This window comes from Harpegnathos saltator, unplaced genomic scaffold (genome assembly GCF_003227715.2).
Source record: "Harpegnathos saltator strain DR-91 unplaced genomic scaffold, Hsal_v8.6 scaffold56, whole genome shotgun sequence".
Classification (NCBI taxonomy): Eukaryota; Metazoa; Arthropoda; class Insecta; order Hymenoptera; family Formicidae; genus Harpegnathos; species Harpegnathos saltator.
Window position 1 is genome coordinate 1733370 of NW_020230382.1, and position 17692 is coordinate 1751061.

The following is a 17692-nucleotide window of genomic DNA, read 5'->3' on the forward strand; positions in this document are numbered from 1 at the left end:
TGGGGGCACGAAATAAGGGTAGTTTGCGGGGGCGGGGGTGGTGGTTCGTCAGTTTCCGGGTTGTTCCGGAGTGAGTGAGGGCGTCGTGGGGCGCCACGGGGAGCGGGAGGGCAGGAGCCGCGGGCCACGACACGACGAGGCGTCGCGACGTCAGTAGAGCGCCGCGCTATCGACCACCGCCACGAGACACCGTCGTCGTCGTCGTCATCGTCCTCGTCGTCGTCGCCGTCGTCGTCGTCGTCGTCGTCGTCGTTGCCGTCGTCGTCGTCGTTGTCGCCGTTGCCGTCGCCGTCGCCGTTGTCATCGCCGTCGCCGCCGTCGACGTCCACGTCCCCGTCATCATTGCCGTCATCGTCATCGTCGTCTTCCAACGTCGTCGTCGTCGTCGTCGTCGTCGTCGTCGTCGTCCAGCGCTCACTTTAGCGCACTTTCGCGGCGGAAGTTGTTCGCACTTGACGCGACTCGAGCCGGCGACTCGCGCGGACGAGAGATCGCGGGATCGCGCGGAAAGGAAAGAAAAGGGTGCCGGCGGCGAGGGTGCGAGGAAGAGCAAGTGGGAAGTCACGCCGGCGAGTCAGGAGAATCTGTCCCGAGGAGAGAGGATCTCGTCGGCGCGCGGCCGCGGCGAGTATCGCGGGATATCGTGAGCGGGGTCGATCGGAGTTCTCGGTGAGAGAGGATCGCGAGACCGGACGCCACGAGGAGGATCGTGCGACGGCGCGGCGCACGCACGCGTGTCACCCGCACGCGTGGCCGTCGCGAGGTAACCGCGTCAGGATCGCGCGAAGATCACGTTGCGTGCGTGCGTGGATACATACTCGAAGCATCGTCGTGTGAGCGCTACGAGCCACCCCGTGTGAGACCCAATGACTGTCCATCCAGGGACCACGGGACACACATGTTCGTTATAAGGTCAGTGTACGAGCTGCGCTGCCTTGCCTTGCCTTGCCTTGCCTTGCCTTGCCTTGCCTACCTTTACCCTGCCTTCCGTTTTGTGTAGACGCGCTTTTTTCTCTCTATCCTTTTTCGTCAGCAAGATTTGCACGCGCGCGATTCACGAGTCCCTTCGCGCGCTGCGCTTTTACAGAGGGAGAGAGAGAGAGAGAGAGAGAGAGAGAGAGAGAGAGAGAGAGAGAGAGAGAGAGAAAGAGAGAAACTTGCGTAAAGGAAACGCGCGAGATTCGTCGTCGCGCATAGCGCGGCATAGTTCCGGAGGCTTGGTAGCTTTCGCGAAAAGCCGCGTTGGAGCGACGACGATGATGACGACAACGACGGCGATATTTGTCGGTCTCGCGCGTGCGAGACCTTCACGGTCCCCACGAGTCCAGGGGACCGGGGAGGGGGGGGGGCGGCGGGAGGGAGAGTCGAGGAATAACGCGGAGAATTTCGCTGCTTCTTCCTCGGCGTGTGCGTGGGAATATTCCGGCGAATTTATGGTGGCTTACACAAAACGCGGACTCATTCCAGCTGACCTTTAGAATTTCCGAATAAGTGCGTTAAGGCGGACGGATATGTCGATAAGCGGACGCTTCCCGACGCGGACCGCCCCCGCGATCGCTCGCGGCGGGCTGCATGCTGCAATTTTCGCATCCGCGCGGAGAGAGGAAGTCCGTCCAATGGGACCAATGTCGCGCGTAGATTTATCGCCTCCGCTCACGTCTCCCGCCACGTCCTCCCGGCGACGGCGACGGCGACGCCGAGGACGAGGACGAGGACGAGGACGGCGGAAGGAGCCCCTCGAGAGAGATCGCGACGATGAGACGCGTCCTAATATCCGCGACGCGCACGCCAGCGTCCGTCCGCGAGTCTCGCGCGAACCGACAGCCGTGGCACGACTTGCCGCGCTCACGAGAAGAGAGACGAACATTTTCTCACGGCTAGACACGAGACGACACGAGACCACTTGGCCCGGCGACCGGATTAAAGGGATAGACCCGTTTCTTTCGCGCGTCGCGCGCCGCTCTCTCTCCCATTCGCGCGTGCCGCGTATCGTCCTTTCCAATTTTTGGCAATCTCTTTATACTCGCCGCGCGCGCGCGAGACTAGCCGGCCGGGATTGCTATAACGACTCGCGCAAAGTGCACGGCATTTACGGAGATACTGCCCTGACCTCCTATTTAGCTCGGGGCTGCGCCGGCGAGATTGTGCGAATGCATTAACACAATTGGGCATATTGTTCGCGAGCGTCGAGAGTACGAGGGGCAGGGAAATGCGACAAGTGTCGAGGTGGGTCGCGCGAGAGGACATCGATTGAAGAGTGGAGGCACCGAAGGAATACAGCGACGCGTCCTGTGTGCGTGTGTATGCGTGCGTGCGTGCGTGTGTGTGTGTGTGTGTGTATCTGACTCCCTCCCTCTTCTGATAGCTCCACTTTTCAAGCGAACTACGCGCGAATAATGCTTGGAAACGAGTCTTGGATCGGAGTATTTTAATCCGGCAGAATGTACGTATCTCGTATCCGAGTAGATATCTCGGAGTATCACCGTTGCCGCTTGTTTGTAGCCTGAGCTTGCTTGAGCTTGCGCCCTGCTGATGCAATGAGATTTTATCGAAAGCGCCAACGATCTTGTTATTTCGATGCGATGCCGCTCGTTCCTTTCGAACTTCGATCAAGATGAATCGTCGAAGACGGGCGAAGCCCGCGGGGCACTCTAACGCGTCTTACGATTTTCTGTAACGCCCCCCGGTAACGTGTGTGTGTTTTTGCCGAAACTACGCGATCGCCATGACTTACACCGACCTAGAAGACGCGTTCTTAGACGCGTCGAGGAGGCGAGTCGCTTGCTTCGCGCTCATGCGTCTTGATTCGTACGAGATCAACGACACGACAAGTTCCGCGACACATTCCGCGGGGGGGGGAGGGGGGGAGGAGGGGGGGGGAAACAAGCAGCGTACGGTTACCGTTCCGGTACGCACCACCGACGAATCTCGTTCAGGAGCGCCGGAAGCAGCTCGAAGCGAGGGGTTCGCGAGGGCGAGGGCCGTGTTCGTACACGAGCAGTGATAGCCCTTACGCCTCGCGAAGCCTCGTCAAAAGCGAAGACCCTCCGCGATATTTCCGAGTCAACGACGCTCTCTCGCTTGCCCCTCATCTGACGGTAACCCCCTCGGGGCCGCACAAAGGGCCGCGCTAGACGCGACATTGCGAGGGGACGCGATCTCCAAAGGAATTTCGCGATTAACGCGTCATCGCCCCATTGCGTATCAATCTGCTTCCGTTTGTCGACCCGCGGCCGACGTTCGTGTTCGGTGGTGCTGCTGGTGCTGGTGCTGGTGCTGGTGCTGGTGGTGGTGGTGGTGGTGGTGGTGGTGGTGGTGGTGGAAACAAACATCCGCGCCACGGGCTGTCTGCGATTTCCTCCGGTCGTGCGTCTTCCCGGGAAAATGGCGCCGGATCGATCGGGTTTATCGCGATCCCTCCAGAAGCTGAGTATGACGCAACGTTTTGCGGAGATGCAGCGGAATCGAGCTTAATTACGGCGCTTTTAAATTCTACACTTTTCTAACCACCAACGCCGACCTGACGCTTTCTTTACACTTTGCGGGGAGAGCGATTGCTCTCGCTTAACGGAGAATTGAAATCATCATCGGTGTCACCAGTTGTTTTGACTTTCTAACTACTGACTGATACTTTGGTGTCGTTTACATTAAGATTGAATTCTTGATTTCCCTTTGCTCGCTTCAAAGAGCAGACGGATTCGGAGACTGGGAAGAAGTTTGACAAATAATGTAAGTTTTACGTGCATTGGTATTTCTCGAGAGTCACGATACGAGTGAAAGAGGAGAGCGTCAAGATACAGATACGGGAATTTCCGTTTTCCCTTCGTGCCAAATCCCGATCGGGTCGGATCGTTGCCTGCCGTCTCATACCGGTGTTAACGAAATTAGAAAAAATATACTTCTCCCAACTGGAAGCTCAATCTAAATTAAAAGGATGCCGAACCTGCCAAACTTGAAAGGCTGCCAGTGCTTACGGTCTCTGGGTTAGCGAACTAGGATATATACCTTGGCCCTCGCGTATATTACAGGGTCGAACTAGTTTAGCGAGTTGAATGCGGCCGAAGACGCGCGCGAGGGGGTGAACCTTTCATCGTGTTGAATTTCAAATCCGCGTATCTCACGGGAGGTATTGGCGCCACTCCAATCGCGATTCCACGCTTACCTGCTCGTGCTCCCCCAGTTTTCACTGTTCGTTCCTTTTTTATCACCCACTTCTGTCGCACCGCCGTTTTGTCGTGACTAAGCGATAGGCGAAAACGGGTCGCAACGGGTGTTTCCACCGGCCGTGCCGGAGGATTGCTCTTGCGCCGATCTATTGTGAACCTTAATAATAGCGCCACCGTCGCGAACTCACATTCTCAGCTTGATTCTCGAAAGTCGAACGAGATATTTATTGCGACCATAGAAATTCCAGCATAGGAATTTCAACATTCTTGTAGGCGCCACAGGATACAAAGACCCAAGAATGTTCTTACGGCCGATCGGTTTCATCATTAATATCTCTTGTCAAACTTTATTCTTTCTTCCCTGATGCTCCATTCGCTTATCCTTTATCCCATTTTATTCAGCTTTGTTCATTTTTCTTCAAAGCTCATTCGCACCATTTCGTGATATTATTCGCGTTCCTACCGCGAACAACAGAATTTAACAGCGGGGCTGCGAGAGTGCCTCAGGGCCAGCGAGGCGAGAGCGGATGGCCGGTGCAAAAAAGTCACAAGCACCTTGACTCAGTCACCCTGGAGTTTCGAGTGTCACCGAATACGTGACACTGCACACGACCGGCCGCTTATCTGCGACCGACGTCGATTCTCTTGCGCGCTGCAAACTCTCTTGTACGCAACCAACAGACAGGTTGTATTGTCGCTCGCTATTGTCGTCTTCGGACTTCACACACGGACCTTTATTCCATCTATCGGCGTGAATAGCCCGAGAGAGAGAGAGAGAGAGAGAGAGAGAGAGACGCCGGCGGCGCCGACGATCGAGAGGTGTATAAGGCGGCGGCGGCGGCGACGGCCTGCCGAAATGTCGGCTGTCGCCGTCGTGGCACGGCCGGCCGACAAGCTGCATTTTTTTACGGAGATTGACGTTTACGGGACGTGGCCGCGCGTTATTTATTCGCAATCGCAATTGCCGCTTGGAGCGCGCGCGCTCGCCGCTCTCGCGTGTGCGCGTCCCCAAAGCGGCGGATTTGACCCTAGTTTAGCGAGGTTTACGCTCGCGTTGAGAATAATTTGCATAACGGCCGGCGTGCGGCGCGCGCGGAACGATCGCCGATGAATTTACGCATTTCCTTACGATCCGCGGGGCCGCGGATATTAATGGCGCGAAGTGCATTCGTATTGGCTCAAGCGCGCCCGCGCCCGCGCTCACGCCGGGCCTCAATTAAAGAACTCGAACGAACGGCATCCGCGCGTCAAGAATTTACCTCGGCGTAAATTCAGCGCGCGCGCGCCGTTCCGGGCTGTAAAAACGCGCAGTACCTTGTTTTCCGCGGATATTTTATCGGCAATAATATAACAAAATAGTAATAGGGGAAAAGTACGCTGCGCTGCGCGACTCTGGCAGCGCGCGTTACGGGCCGCCGTTACGTGGCGCGGAAACCTATCGCTCCTATGCTTCCCCGCCGCATGCGAATCCCCCTTATTGATTTTTTACAACGCGCGGCCCCATCGTAAAAATCGACAAGGAATGTGAAGTAATGTGACGTGTCCGCGCCTTGCGCGCGCGCGCGCGCGCGCTGCAGCGCCAGACTGTGCAGCGCGAGCGCGCGTCACCGTCGATGGTAAAATCACCGAATTTAAAGCTCGCCAGTCGGAATTGCGAGCCAGCCGCCAGGTAAACAACACGCGTCTCGGCGAATCTGCGGAATCCTCGATCTCGTTACTTTCTCTCTCTCTCTCTCTCTCTCTCTCTCTCTCTCTCTCCCGCGGCCGAAGCATCTCGAAACCGTGTAGATTCGTACGCGCGCGCGCGCGCGAGGGATCGGCTGGAGGATGCAGAAATAAACCGCAGAAATAAATGACCCATTTTGATTGTCATTCGAGGCGTTATTTTCATCAGGAGGGGGAGAGGGGGAAGGGGATGCGTTGAGCTGCATTCGATCAGCTCAATTACATGTGATAAATCGTGCTTATTTATCGCGGGTCGCCTCTCGTCGCAAGATCGCACGATTCCCGACAAAAGTCGCGACTCGTTTCCCATTTTTCGGCTATCGATTTGCGGGTTGGCGATAAATAACGGCGACAGATCGCCGTGGCTTTCTCGACGGGCCAACAATCCCCGACCTACGCTCTTTCGATAGCGTAGAATCGATAGCGCTAAAATTAATATCGGTCTCCAATTACCGATATTATACGGTACCGCCGGCGCTGCGCCGTGTCTCGCCGGCGAACGCCGCGATCGATGAATCGCGCGCGCGCGAGAGTTTACTCCAGTTTGGAAATTCGTCTGTATATCACCGCCGTCGGGCGCGCGCGCGCGCGCGCGTGTGCGAAACTTTGCGAAAAATTCGCGCCGAAATTGACAAACGTTACTCGCCGCGCGTAAACCGTGCCGCCGCGGAGCGCGGAGCCGACCGACCGTCCGTCCCCGAATTGTGCAACTGCCATTACCATTTCGCCTGCGAAACTTACGACGTCTCGCGATTTATATATCGACGCCCGCCGCTGTACCTGTTTACGTTGGCGTCGTGACAGCGCGCTGTAAATCAGATCCCGGCGACGCGTGGTCCGGCATTGTTCGCTCGCCACATTGCTCCGAGGTACACCCGGTAGAAGCGGGCCGCAGGTGCCGTTATGCGAGGAAACGCGCTCGCACTTTACACCGGGTACACACTCCGGACTCGCTCCCTCTCCTCCCCTCATCCCCCGCCCTACAGCCACCCCAATAAAGTCGGTTTACTACCGCTCATTGAGACGGCTATCGCCTTCCGATTGTTGATCCGTGTTCATCGGACCTCGTAAAACGATCCTCGTTGCGATTCTCGTCCTCCGCGTGTCTTCCCCGGCCCCCTCCCCTTTCCTTCCCTCAAACCCTCGTCTGGATGCCCAGACGGAGCTGCTCTACGGCGGTCGGCGCCGTCCCAACGCGAAGCGACGTTGCCCGCGACGCGGAGACCGAAACACGAAAATCATGCGCGCGTCATCCTGCCGCGAGGACAACGTGCGAACGAGGAATCGCGAAAGTCCTCGTGAAGCCGGCGGAGCGGTTTAACTGTAGGTTAGCAACGTCAACGGAAAGTCAACGACAACGTGCAATCGTTAGTCGTAAATTAATATAATCGTCTGCCGATCGCATTATGTCGAAAGTCGTTCCCCGTCCTTCGATTTTAATTTTTCTCTTAATGGATATGCAACGTTACGTCCGCGTGCGTAACACGGAGACTGAGAACCCGTCGTTACGTCGTGTGAACTTACCGCCGAGCAATCCCTGCTAATGGCCGTCGCGCGGTAAACACGAGACGAAACGAGAGGGATGCTTGCTTAAAGTCGTTCTCGGAATCGACGGGGCGAAAACGCGGCGGATTTACGGACGCGCATCCTTTTAGCGTACCGGCGGGTGGCGCGGCCGGGGGTAGTTTCCTCTTGCAAATAGCGACGCGCGTAACGTGGGAATTTCTACAGAATCACGACCGGCGCAACCGCGAGAGCGACTCGAGACGACGGCGTCGATACGACGTGCGTTCCCCGCGACGCGTGTGGCGGAGGGGAGATCGCATCCGATTGAAACGCATTTCCCAATTTACCAGCCAAGGACCTCGCACTTCGCCTTCGACTCGATTGCTCCTCCAACGTGACACGTGGAAGGTGAAACTTCTCGGCAGGGTTGCGTTTCCAGATTACAAGCAGTTTCACGCGAGTTAGCGAGCAGGTAGAACCCGGCCTCGGGGATCGTGGTCTTGAGGGGATTGCAGGAAAGAGAGAGAGAGAGCGAGAGAGAGAGAGAGAGAGAGAGGGATCCGCCAACGGCGTCACTGTGGCGTTAGAAAGTTCGCCTCAGCCTCGGTGTTTGCTCTAACGCCTTGGCGACTCCGCGTCCGCGGTTATCCAAACGGACGGAAAGCCACTCACGAGAGCACCTGTGGAGCCTGCGACTCCTCCGTTGCTGCTTTTGTTCTTCCAGCCATTCTCTCGCTCTTTCCCGCTGCCTTTCCCTCCCTCCCTCCCTCCCTCCCTCTCTCTCTCTCTCTCTCTCTCTCTCTCTCTCTTTCTCTCTCTCTCTCTCTCCTTCCCTCCGTTCTTTCTCGCTCTCTTCTGTCTCTCCCGTTCCCAGTCTCGCTTTTCACTTCATCTAACCGTCCATCTATCCGCCTAGCTCGTTGCTAGCGCGCCGGTGGGGCCCTTTGCCGCGCTCCTACCTATCTACCTGTTGTGTTACTTACGCCTCGCCGGCCGATTACGCTCCGCCGGTAGGCGGAGGTCACTTTAAAGGGATTAGCACAATTTTCGGCCACGAGTCGCTGGCTCGCCCCCGCCCTACCCCGGGCCGCGGATGACTCTTAGCCGGAATGAATATTACGAGACACGTCATGGGGCCCAAAAGTGAGAAAATTACAGGCCCGCCCACGTTTTCCCGTCACGAAATCCCGCGCCTTCGATGTCATATCCTCGAGATCACCGAACTGGCGCGGCGCGACGTCGCGTCGACTCTCTTTCTTTCTCTCTCTCTCTCTCTCTCTCTCTCTCTCCTCTCGGCTCGAGCGCCGAAATGCACGCTCAAACGTCGCTTATTATTTGTTCTCCTTTCCTTCTTTTTTCTCTCGCGCGCATCAAACGCGCGACACACGCGCAACTGGTTTCCCGTGTTTGCCAAGTGCATATAAATAGTGTCGCTTAGATGTCTATTTCGTGTTTTTAACGGAGGAACGGTATAAGCCAGGCCACTCGACATTTACATAATACGCCGCGGATTTATGCGCCGTATTGTCGTCGGGCTGCTTGTTTTTCCCGCATCACACGGGAGGGTTCAGAAGCGACGTGGACAGATTACACGCTCGGAATTAAAACAACCCGTAAATTCGCCGCGAAGGCGAAGCGCGAGGGGCGACGCGCATTACCGCGCCCGGCATCTTCATTTGTCTTCGATGATTCTTGGATAACCAAAGACGCTCTCCGAGCGAGCGCGAACGATATAAATAAATAGCTCGCGTGCACTCGTATCTAAGAAAGATCTCCAATCGCATTCACCGTCGCGGTGGGCGACGCCGCTTATCGAGACCGAAAGCACGTTTCTCAAGAGCCACGAAGGAATAATTTATTCCGAAATGAGAGAGAGAGCCTTTCACGTTCCTCCTCGGACAGTGTTTCGTTCCGGAACCGGCGGCGGCACCGTTCCTTACGCACGCTCTCCTCCTTCTCCTCACGATTGTTCGTCGACCAAAAATACGCGCGGTCTGCCGTGAAACGAGTGTGTGTTAAAAATACACCTCACAATATAGGAAAACGTCCTCCCGGCTCGGGCCTCTCCGTTAACAACGGCGCTCGTTACGCGCACTTTCGTCATCGTTCCTCGGTGGGAGTCTCGTGCCCTACGCGGCTGGGAGCCGGCCGCCGGTATCCCGGATACGAGACGGGGACTTGGTCCTTGGTCAAGATTCCTGCGCGCAAAGTGGGTCGAACGTCGTACTCGGACGACTCGTGTTAATTGAACGAGCATACACGAACGCGGGGAGTTTGGCCGAGAGCGCCGGCTGCTCGGGGTATCACGATAGGCGATATCACGCCGATACGACTTTTGGTTTCGATCTCTCGGAACTTACTGCACGGAGGAAGAGAGAGGGAGAAAGGGGGAGGGAGGGAGAGAGAGAGAGAGAGAGAGAGAGAGAGAGAGAGAGAGAGAGATGCGGTGATAAATCTGTCTCTCGGGAAAACAACTGGCAACGACTCGGTTACGTGAGAGCGCGCGACCGTTGCTCCCTTTCCGCCTCCCTTTTGCCGTCCGTCGCCGTCTGCGCGCCGCTGCGTTCTCATCCCTCATTCCTCGCGTTCTTCGGTCGCTACAAACCTGGCGACTTCGTAAATGCATCCATGCACACATATTTTATGGCCCGGCTCTTTCGGTCTCTCTATCTATCTCTCTCTCTCTCTCTCTATCTCGCGCGCGCGCGCGCGCGCGCGTGCGCGCTCGCTCGCTTTCTCGACAATGTGCGCGTCACCATTATCGCACGCGCGACGGGGATATTTTTGCAGGATGGATTCCTTTTGAAAATACTTAAAACTTGGACGATTTGTCGTCCGCGCCCGAGTCGAACTCGATAAAGCACTGGTATCCATCGCGTCGCATCCGACTGGGCTTCGGGAAAAGGAAGAGAGCGGGCGAGCGCGCGACCGAAGGGAGTAGAGGGAGTCTCCAATCGATGCAGGCGCAAGAATCGCAGATAAAAAAAAAAGTCACGCGAAAGAGAGCGGAAAACAGAGAGAGAAAGGGACAGAGAGGAAGAAAGAGAGAAAGAAAGAGAGAGAGAGAGAGAGAGAGAGAGAGAGAGAGAGAGAGAGAGAGAGAGAGGGCGGGGGGGAAAGGCGCGGGACGAAGGGAAAAGGGCAAGGTATTACGGCGAGTAAAAGGATCGCGTTCGAGAAACGAAAATAGTTGGGAGCGAGCGAGAGGGGGATGAAAGGCGGGGACATTGACGGCGAGGAACTTAATCGCATAAAATCCTTAAAGTTCGCCCCGATACGACGCGATGCACTTTGATCGCGGAATTTATGTTCACCGGCGCAACGTACCCGCCATTAAATCCTGTGCTCGTCGGTGCGTGCCGCGGAAAAATTCATCGCGGAGACTCGCGGGCGGACTTCACTTCCACCATTGATCGGCGCGCGGTGGCACGGGAGAAGGAGAGAGTGCTTTCCTCCTTTCCCCATCGTAAGAAAATATTATTCTTCCGAGAAAAAGTCGTCGTCTCGCTCGCGCGCGCGCGCGCGCGGGATTTCGAGCTGCCTGCCTGTCGTGATGCGCGGTCTCTTTCAGCCTTCGAGAAACTCGCCGGCACCGAGAGAGTTCACTAAACTCGTCCCGTCTCGACCGACCCGACGGATTTTTACTCGTAATTAGAACTTCGATTCGCGGCCAATTTTATCGCGCGAATGACCCCCGCGTCGAGGACGGATCGACACACATTCTCCGCGGTTATCCGCGACTTTGTGCGGCTTGACGTCTCCGAAAGTGTAAAATATTCCGCGGCGCGATGAAACTTCCCGAAGGACGATGATTTCCGAGCGCCCGTAAACGGCGCTCGTAACACGACCGCGACCGCGCGTAAAGTCGTCGGCGCGCGAGAGAAAACTCTCCCGCGGAAGGGAGGCGCTTCCGGAAGGGAGACGTCATCGGTGCGTGTCGGGGAATCGGATTGCCCTCTTATAAGAAGCGCATCGACGCCAGATCGACGGACGAAACGTGCGAAAAAGGGAGCTGCTAGCTCGGGGATCTTTATGGTCCGCGCTGCTAAAGTCAGCAAAGACAATGAAAACATCTCGGTAAATCAGCAGAGACGACCGGTAAGCAGATTAGTAGAGCTTACAAAGCGCTACCGCGGGGTGAGACGAAGGAAGAACAAGCCGCAGTCATCTCCCACGACTTGGAAGCTGCCTCATCTTTCTCCCTTTCTCTTTCTTTCTCTCGCCGGTCTCCCCTTCTCTCTCCCTCTCCTTCGCTGTCTCCTCTTTCTCGCGAGTTTCTCCCATCTCTTTTCCATCTCTTATTCTTTGTCGCTTTCCGCGTCTCGTTTTCTCTCGCTTTCTATTTCCTCGTTCTACACCGGCTCTCTCTTCAGCGCCACTCCACGGGTCCTCTCTCTTTCCCTCCCTCCCTCCCTCTCTCTCTCTCTCTCTCTCTCTCTCTCTCTCTCTCTCTCTCTCGCTCTCCTGGGAGCTGCTCACGCGGAGTTAACCACCCGTGAAGCGGCACAATATATCTCGGAGATAATTCGCTTGTTAGGGTCGTGCGCCTTTACATTAATCCATCTGTGCCCTCGCGGTCTGTCTCGTAACTGCCTCTTTGCACACGGGAACAACGACAGATCCTTTTGCGGCATCGCGCTTCGAAACGAATAATTGCCGTCTCAATTTACCGCGGTTAATATGTATTATCTTCGCGTTCCTTTCGGCGTTTCAACGGCCACGGTCCCGTTCCAGCGCGCAACGTAACAGTTTCCAAGAGGTCTCTCCTCACGGCGCCCTGCTATCCCTTTTACGTATTTATCCGGCGACTCGACCGGGTTACGGATACACGTATCTCTCTCTCTCTCTCTCGCTCTCTCTCTCTCTCTCTCTCTCTCTCTCTCTCTCTCTCTCTCTCTCTCTCTCTCCGGCACGTATACGCGTACGCTCTATGTGCATAAGATATTGTTTCGCCGAGTAAGTGGGTGACTTCTTTGAAGCGACCGCACGAGAGCACGTTGTAACAACTAATGCGGTTACAGTGTAACGAAGACGCGGCGGTTGCCCAATTTCAGCAAATTCCCACTACGCGCGGTCTGCGCTTCCTCCAGCGCGTACTTACGACACGAATTATTAACGAGCGAGCGACGAGATAAAACATTCCTATTTCGCTCGCACATCCGCATCGTCACGGGCGCGCTCTCGCTCTCGCTGTCGCTCGCGACCGTAATGCATGGCATCTCTCGCGTCTCGTTTACGGCTACGTCATCGGGACAAAGATGTCCTTCGATGCACGTAGGTAACTGGGAACAGTGCGCGAGGCACTTGTCGTCGTGTCGATGCCTGCGATACCACCGGTTGCCTGTCACTCGGCCTCGATTGATCGGTTCTCGCTTCTTCACTCATACCCACCCTCCTCCCGGCGTCCCTCCTTCTCCTCTGCCCTCCGCCCAACTGTGGCCGGAGAGCGCGCGGATGCTTTCTCCTCGTCTTCGACGCCCTTGTTCCCTTTATCGTCGTTTCGCTTACACGCGTACGTCTCCTCGCAACCAATATAGCCTCACTGATTTGATATACGAACGGCGGACACCGGCTAAAGACCCGCCTGATGAATCCCTGCGGCCGAAAACCGATCGCGGTCCGCTCATTGTAGCGACCTGTTACCAACTATATTCACCGCGGCTCCGCGTTCTCCCGGCTTTGCACTTGAGCGGCTACAAATTAACGATACCCGTGTGCGTACCCTTCCATTCTTGCATGCTGTTTTCTCGCATTGTTTCTATTGCTCAAACCATGCAATGTGTGTGTGTGTGTGTGTGTGTGTGTGTTGGAAGAACCGAATATAACAAAGCCGAAGAAAAACCTTCTCTCACGAATCTGGTAATTCTTTTAATTAAAATCTTTTAATTAAAAATCTTAGAAAAATATTTTACGTACATTTTCATCCCAGACGTTTTATCAGCAATGATTCCCTTTTACTGCTCGTTTGTCAAGTTTCTATCCCACGAGGACTCATCTATTCTTCTTTCAATTCCCCTTATCGCGCCCTTTGTCTCTCTACAATGATTCACTAATCAGGACCGCGACCGAAGATTAGAATCTCGTATCTCAACAAGATAACCACTTATTGTGACTGAGAGAAGCAGAAAGAAAGAGAGAGAGAGAGAGAGGGAGGACGGGAACGAGGCACGCGAGCCTTACAAAATTAATCCCGATCGACTAAGTTCACCGGTTAAGTTCAAGTTCACGAGCCATAAAACGTCACTTAGTCCTTTCGCTCGCGCGATGTCCGCGCGCTGCTATCACTCAGGCAGCAACGAGAGATCTGAAGAACTAGCGACCCCGGCTGCTGCTACTCCCCTCGGTCGCGGCCTCGCTTCGCGAGAGTTTATTTCAATCGAACAGCGTGTTAAGTCGACATTATCGCGTCGTAAAGTGCCGTTAGTCGGCGAGATCCGTGACGTACGCCGTCGTCCTCGTCGTCGCCGCCGATTCCTACAATGATCCTAAGCCGACGTTACACCTGCGATAAATACCGCGCGCTCGGTCCTGCCTCGTCGCGCGCAACACCGTCATCGAGATCGTGGCGGTGCACCTGTGCGTAATACCGCCGATCAGCGCTGCATTCACGGCAAGCGTAGGTGCGACAACTCGCCAGGATTATCGGGCATTACGGCGCGTTAAGCGTCGTGACAGGGACCGTAAACTCGCGGCGAAGAGGGCGAGAAAGAGAGAGGGGGAGGGAAAGAGAGAGAGAGAGAGAGAGAGAGAGAGAGAGAGAGGTAGTTTATGGTGGCCCGTAGGGCAGCGAGCACGTCGAGATAATCCCCCCCCGACGATCCTGCCGGGCGTCACGGTGGCGATGCGTTAAAACACTCTTAAATCCGACCAAGTCCTCGCATAGTAGTCGCGCGCGCGCGCGCGCGATCGCGAGTCGTCGAGGGGGCAGGTAGTCTATTAATTTGTCATAAACGTAGCATAGGTGCCGCGCGCTACCTGCCGATAAGCGGGTAGATTTATAGGCCCGCCTCCTGCTAGCGACTGGCGCTGCCTGCCGTTTTATCGGTAAGTGCCTGTCGTTAAACGGACGCTGACGATCATCGACGCGTGCTATGATTCAGAGGGTTCATCGAGAGTCGCGGGAGTCACGCAGTCTCGAGATTATCGTCCGTGATTGTTCGCGGCGGGTTCCGCGGCGCGAACTGTAAGCGCGCTGAAGATACGCGCCGAGTGTGTTTTCAGTGCTGAAGTCGCGACGTGCGTCGCGCATCGAAATGTATCGGTCGCGAGGAGGAGAGCAACGCAGGCGCGACGCGGCCGATCGTATCTTCTTCCGACTCGTGAGAGCGCCGTCTTGAGATTCGCGCGCGAGGATGTGACAGTTGAGCGTCACTGCGCCGTGATGACGCGCAGTATGTTGAGAGACGCGCAGGGCGCCAAATAATAAAATCATCGGGATAACGGGCGACGAGTGGCGTCTCTCTCTCTCTCTCTCTCTCTCTCTCTCTCTCTCTGATAAAATGCTTAGGACAGAGCTCGCCTCTCGCGAAGAGTGTCGAAGGCGGCCAATCGGACGAGCTTGAGGCGAACAGGCTGCCACCAGCCTTGCCAGGGCAGCTCCTATAATCTGATTGAAGTCGCTCGATGGCTAATGAGGAACGTCCCCGCATTCCGTTCTCACCTCACCGAGCCCTTTACGCGTGCCATTAAACGTACACGCGTTTCGAAACTTTTCGAGCGAGGCCCGCCTGCCGTGTTTTTTTTTTCTCCCCTTTTACCAGCGACGACCGGTGCCAGAGACCGGTGCCGCGGCTCGACATTGCGATACGTGTACGTGTGCGCGCGCGCGCGCGCGCGCGCGTGTGCGTGCACGTACAAAATATTCGTTATGCAAATTAAGATACTTAGGCCGTAAACGTCAGCAGCGCCGAGAGATCTCGGCCGCTCAATATACCTATACGGGGGAGTAAAAATCAACGGCGCGCATGTATACGCGTTTTACATTTTTACCGGCCGCGTAATTGCGCTCGCGCGCGCGCGCGCGCGCGGAATAACGTGGTGCGCGATACGCGCGCTCTTAACGATTCCATCACGTGGAAACACGATGCGATCTTCCAAGCGCGCGATCCTCGATGAAACGTTTTTACGGGTTTAGCAACGTGCGCGTGGGTGTACTTTGTTAACCGCCGGTTAGTTTCCACTTCGACATAATTCGCGGGGGAATTTTCCTTTTTTACATCAAGTATGCACACGGCGAAGGGGTTTCTCGCGTGCTCTCGAGTCTTCGGCCGACGTGCGAACGACGCGGCGTTTATTTCCGAGTCGCCTGTTATGATTCCGCTTATTATAATTATTGCAATCGCGATTGCTCCACGCGACGCGTTATCGACGAAAATTTCACGGGAGAGAAACCCGTCGGCGAGTCTCTCTTATCACCAGCGTCGCGAGACACCATTAAAATTTCCCCGTCGCCGCGCGCCCGACAGAGATATCAGCCGTCGCGGCAACACCCGCGCGCCTCTTGACAGAGTTACACGTGAGAGACGTGGTGGTAAGAAGACACCTATCGATAGTAGCTGCGCGCCACCGGGAGCATCTGTTTTACAATCGCCGTGGCTGAGAGGCAAGGCGACGCGGCGCTGTGCGGCGGCCGATAAGATCTGCGAGACGAGGAGGAACCGGTACTCGCTCGCTCGCTCTCTCTCTCTCTCTCTCTCTCTCTCTCTCTCTCTCTCTCTCGCGAGTTTCGCGCGAGAAGAGAGGTAGCCGCCGAAGTATCGAACCGCGAAGAGGCACCATTCATACGCGTGTACGACACACGCGATCCCCGAGGCGAGCAATCCCATCGTCGCCCGCCCATCGGCGAGGCGGGGCGCTACGCGTCGCGAATGTATCGCGTCGCGGATCTAAGACGGACTACGACGACGCGTTGGCGATCCGTCCACTCGTGTGGGGCATCTCCGGCATCTCGTGTCGATGATATATTAGCGATAACATTCACGCGCTCGGGAGATGCTCGAAGGTAACGTCGTCGCTGCTAAAGCACAGGCGCGACACGCGAGTCCCCGAGCGGCCGGTTGACCGGCCGTGCGTCCGGCGACGAGAGGATGATGGTAATAACAGTAACCCATATTCACCGCCTGACCAATGATGTTTATTACAATCACGCTAACGTATCTTTATAACCGCCTCGTGCTAATGGAATTAGGACCGCGCGCTCCCGCGACCAGCTCCACTCGATCATCCTGATGCGCTCTTACGTCGCCCGGTATCTCCGACCTTATCTCTCCCCTGCGAGCAGTTATCCCTTACACGAGGCGCTAAGTTCCGCCCGTTACCGAGTAATATAATGGCGACGACGACACGACACCTCTTTATTACCCCGCCGAGGTAATAGCCGCTCGACTCTCTCTCTCTCTCTCTCTCTGTTCTTCCTACCCTCGCGCGCGCGCGCGCGATCGCTTTAATAAGTTCGATATAATCGCCCGTAGCGGCGATTACGCGAGCCCCGCAGCCGCAACCGGATCTCCTCTCCCGGCGACGAGGTGCGTGTGCGGCAGCGAGTCGCGCGTAAGTTTTCAGATACTATTACCCGAGATACGGTCCCCGCCCTCCCCCACACGAGCGTTCGCCGCGAGAGCTCCTCCGGAGCTCGCGTGTAACTCCCGTGACAAAGGGAAAAATTATAGTCGAGTCGCCGGGCGTGTAGCGGAGAGAGTTCGGCTCTCGCTGCAACGAGAGAGCCTGGTCTCTCGCGTAGGCGCCGCGAATGAAATCCAATTAGTAAGTTTCACGCGCCGGTCTGATTATCAGCGTGACGCGGCCTGAATAGCCGCATTAGCGAGTCGCCTTGAGAGCCTAAGTGAGTTTATCGCTTTTGTTTCCGCTCTCGACGCCGCGCACCCTTGGGGGACGCGCGTCGCGCCATTGTCACGTTTCCGAAATAATAATAACTCGCTGCAATTTCTCCGCGAACGCACACACACTCTCGTCCGATCTGTGTCTGTCGTTTGTCGGGGAGTAACGACTTCTACTTATCTCCTTATCTCGTGTGTTTGCGTTTGTCTTGAATGGATCGAGGAAGCGATTGAGTTGTAGCTGTTGCTCTCGCTCTCTCTCTCTCTCTCTCTCTCTCTTTCTCTCTGTCTCCCTCTCTCATATCGCGGCTGGGACTCGTACATACCACGGCGCAGGCTAGCCTTAATTAATAAAGCGGTATTTAAAGTTAGATCCCAGGGACGGTCGCTTTTTCAGCGAGCGATAATTACACCGTCTTCTAAACTTTACGCCCCTAGATAACCGTCGGATTTGCTCGG

At 55.9% G+C, this 17692-nt stretch overlaps 1 protein-coding gene across 1 annotated transcript in view; it reads left to right on the forward strand.

Annotated features, from left to right (window-relative positions):
• The first annotated feature begins 258 nt into the window (after positions 1 to 258).
• LOC105185732 (fibroblast growth factor 18) overlaps positions 259 to 17692 on the forward strand; it is a 127358-nt gene continuing 109924 nt past the window's right edge. The window contains exon 1 of the mRNA XM_025303627.1: positions 259 to 912. Coding sequence (XP_025159412.1) covers positions 899 to 912 — 14 coding nt within the window. The 5' untranslated portion in view covers positions 259 to 898. The remainder of the gene's footprint in view (positions 913 to 17692) is intronic.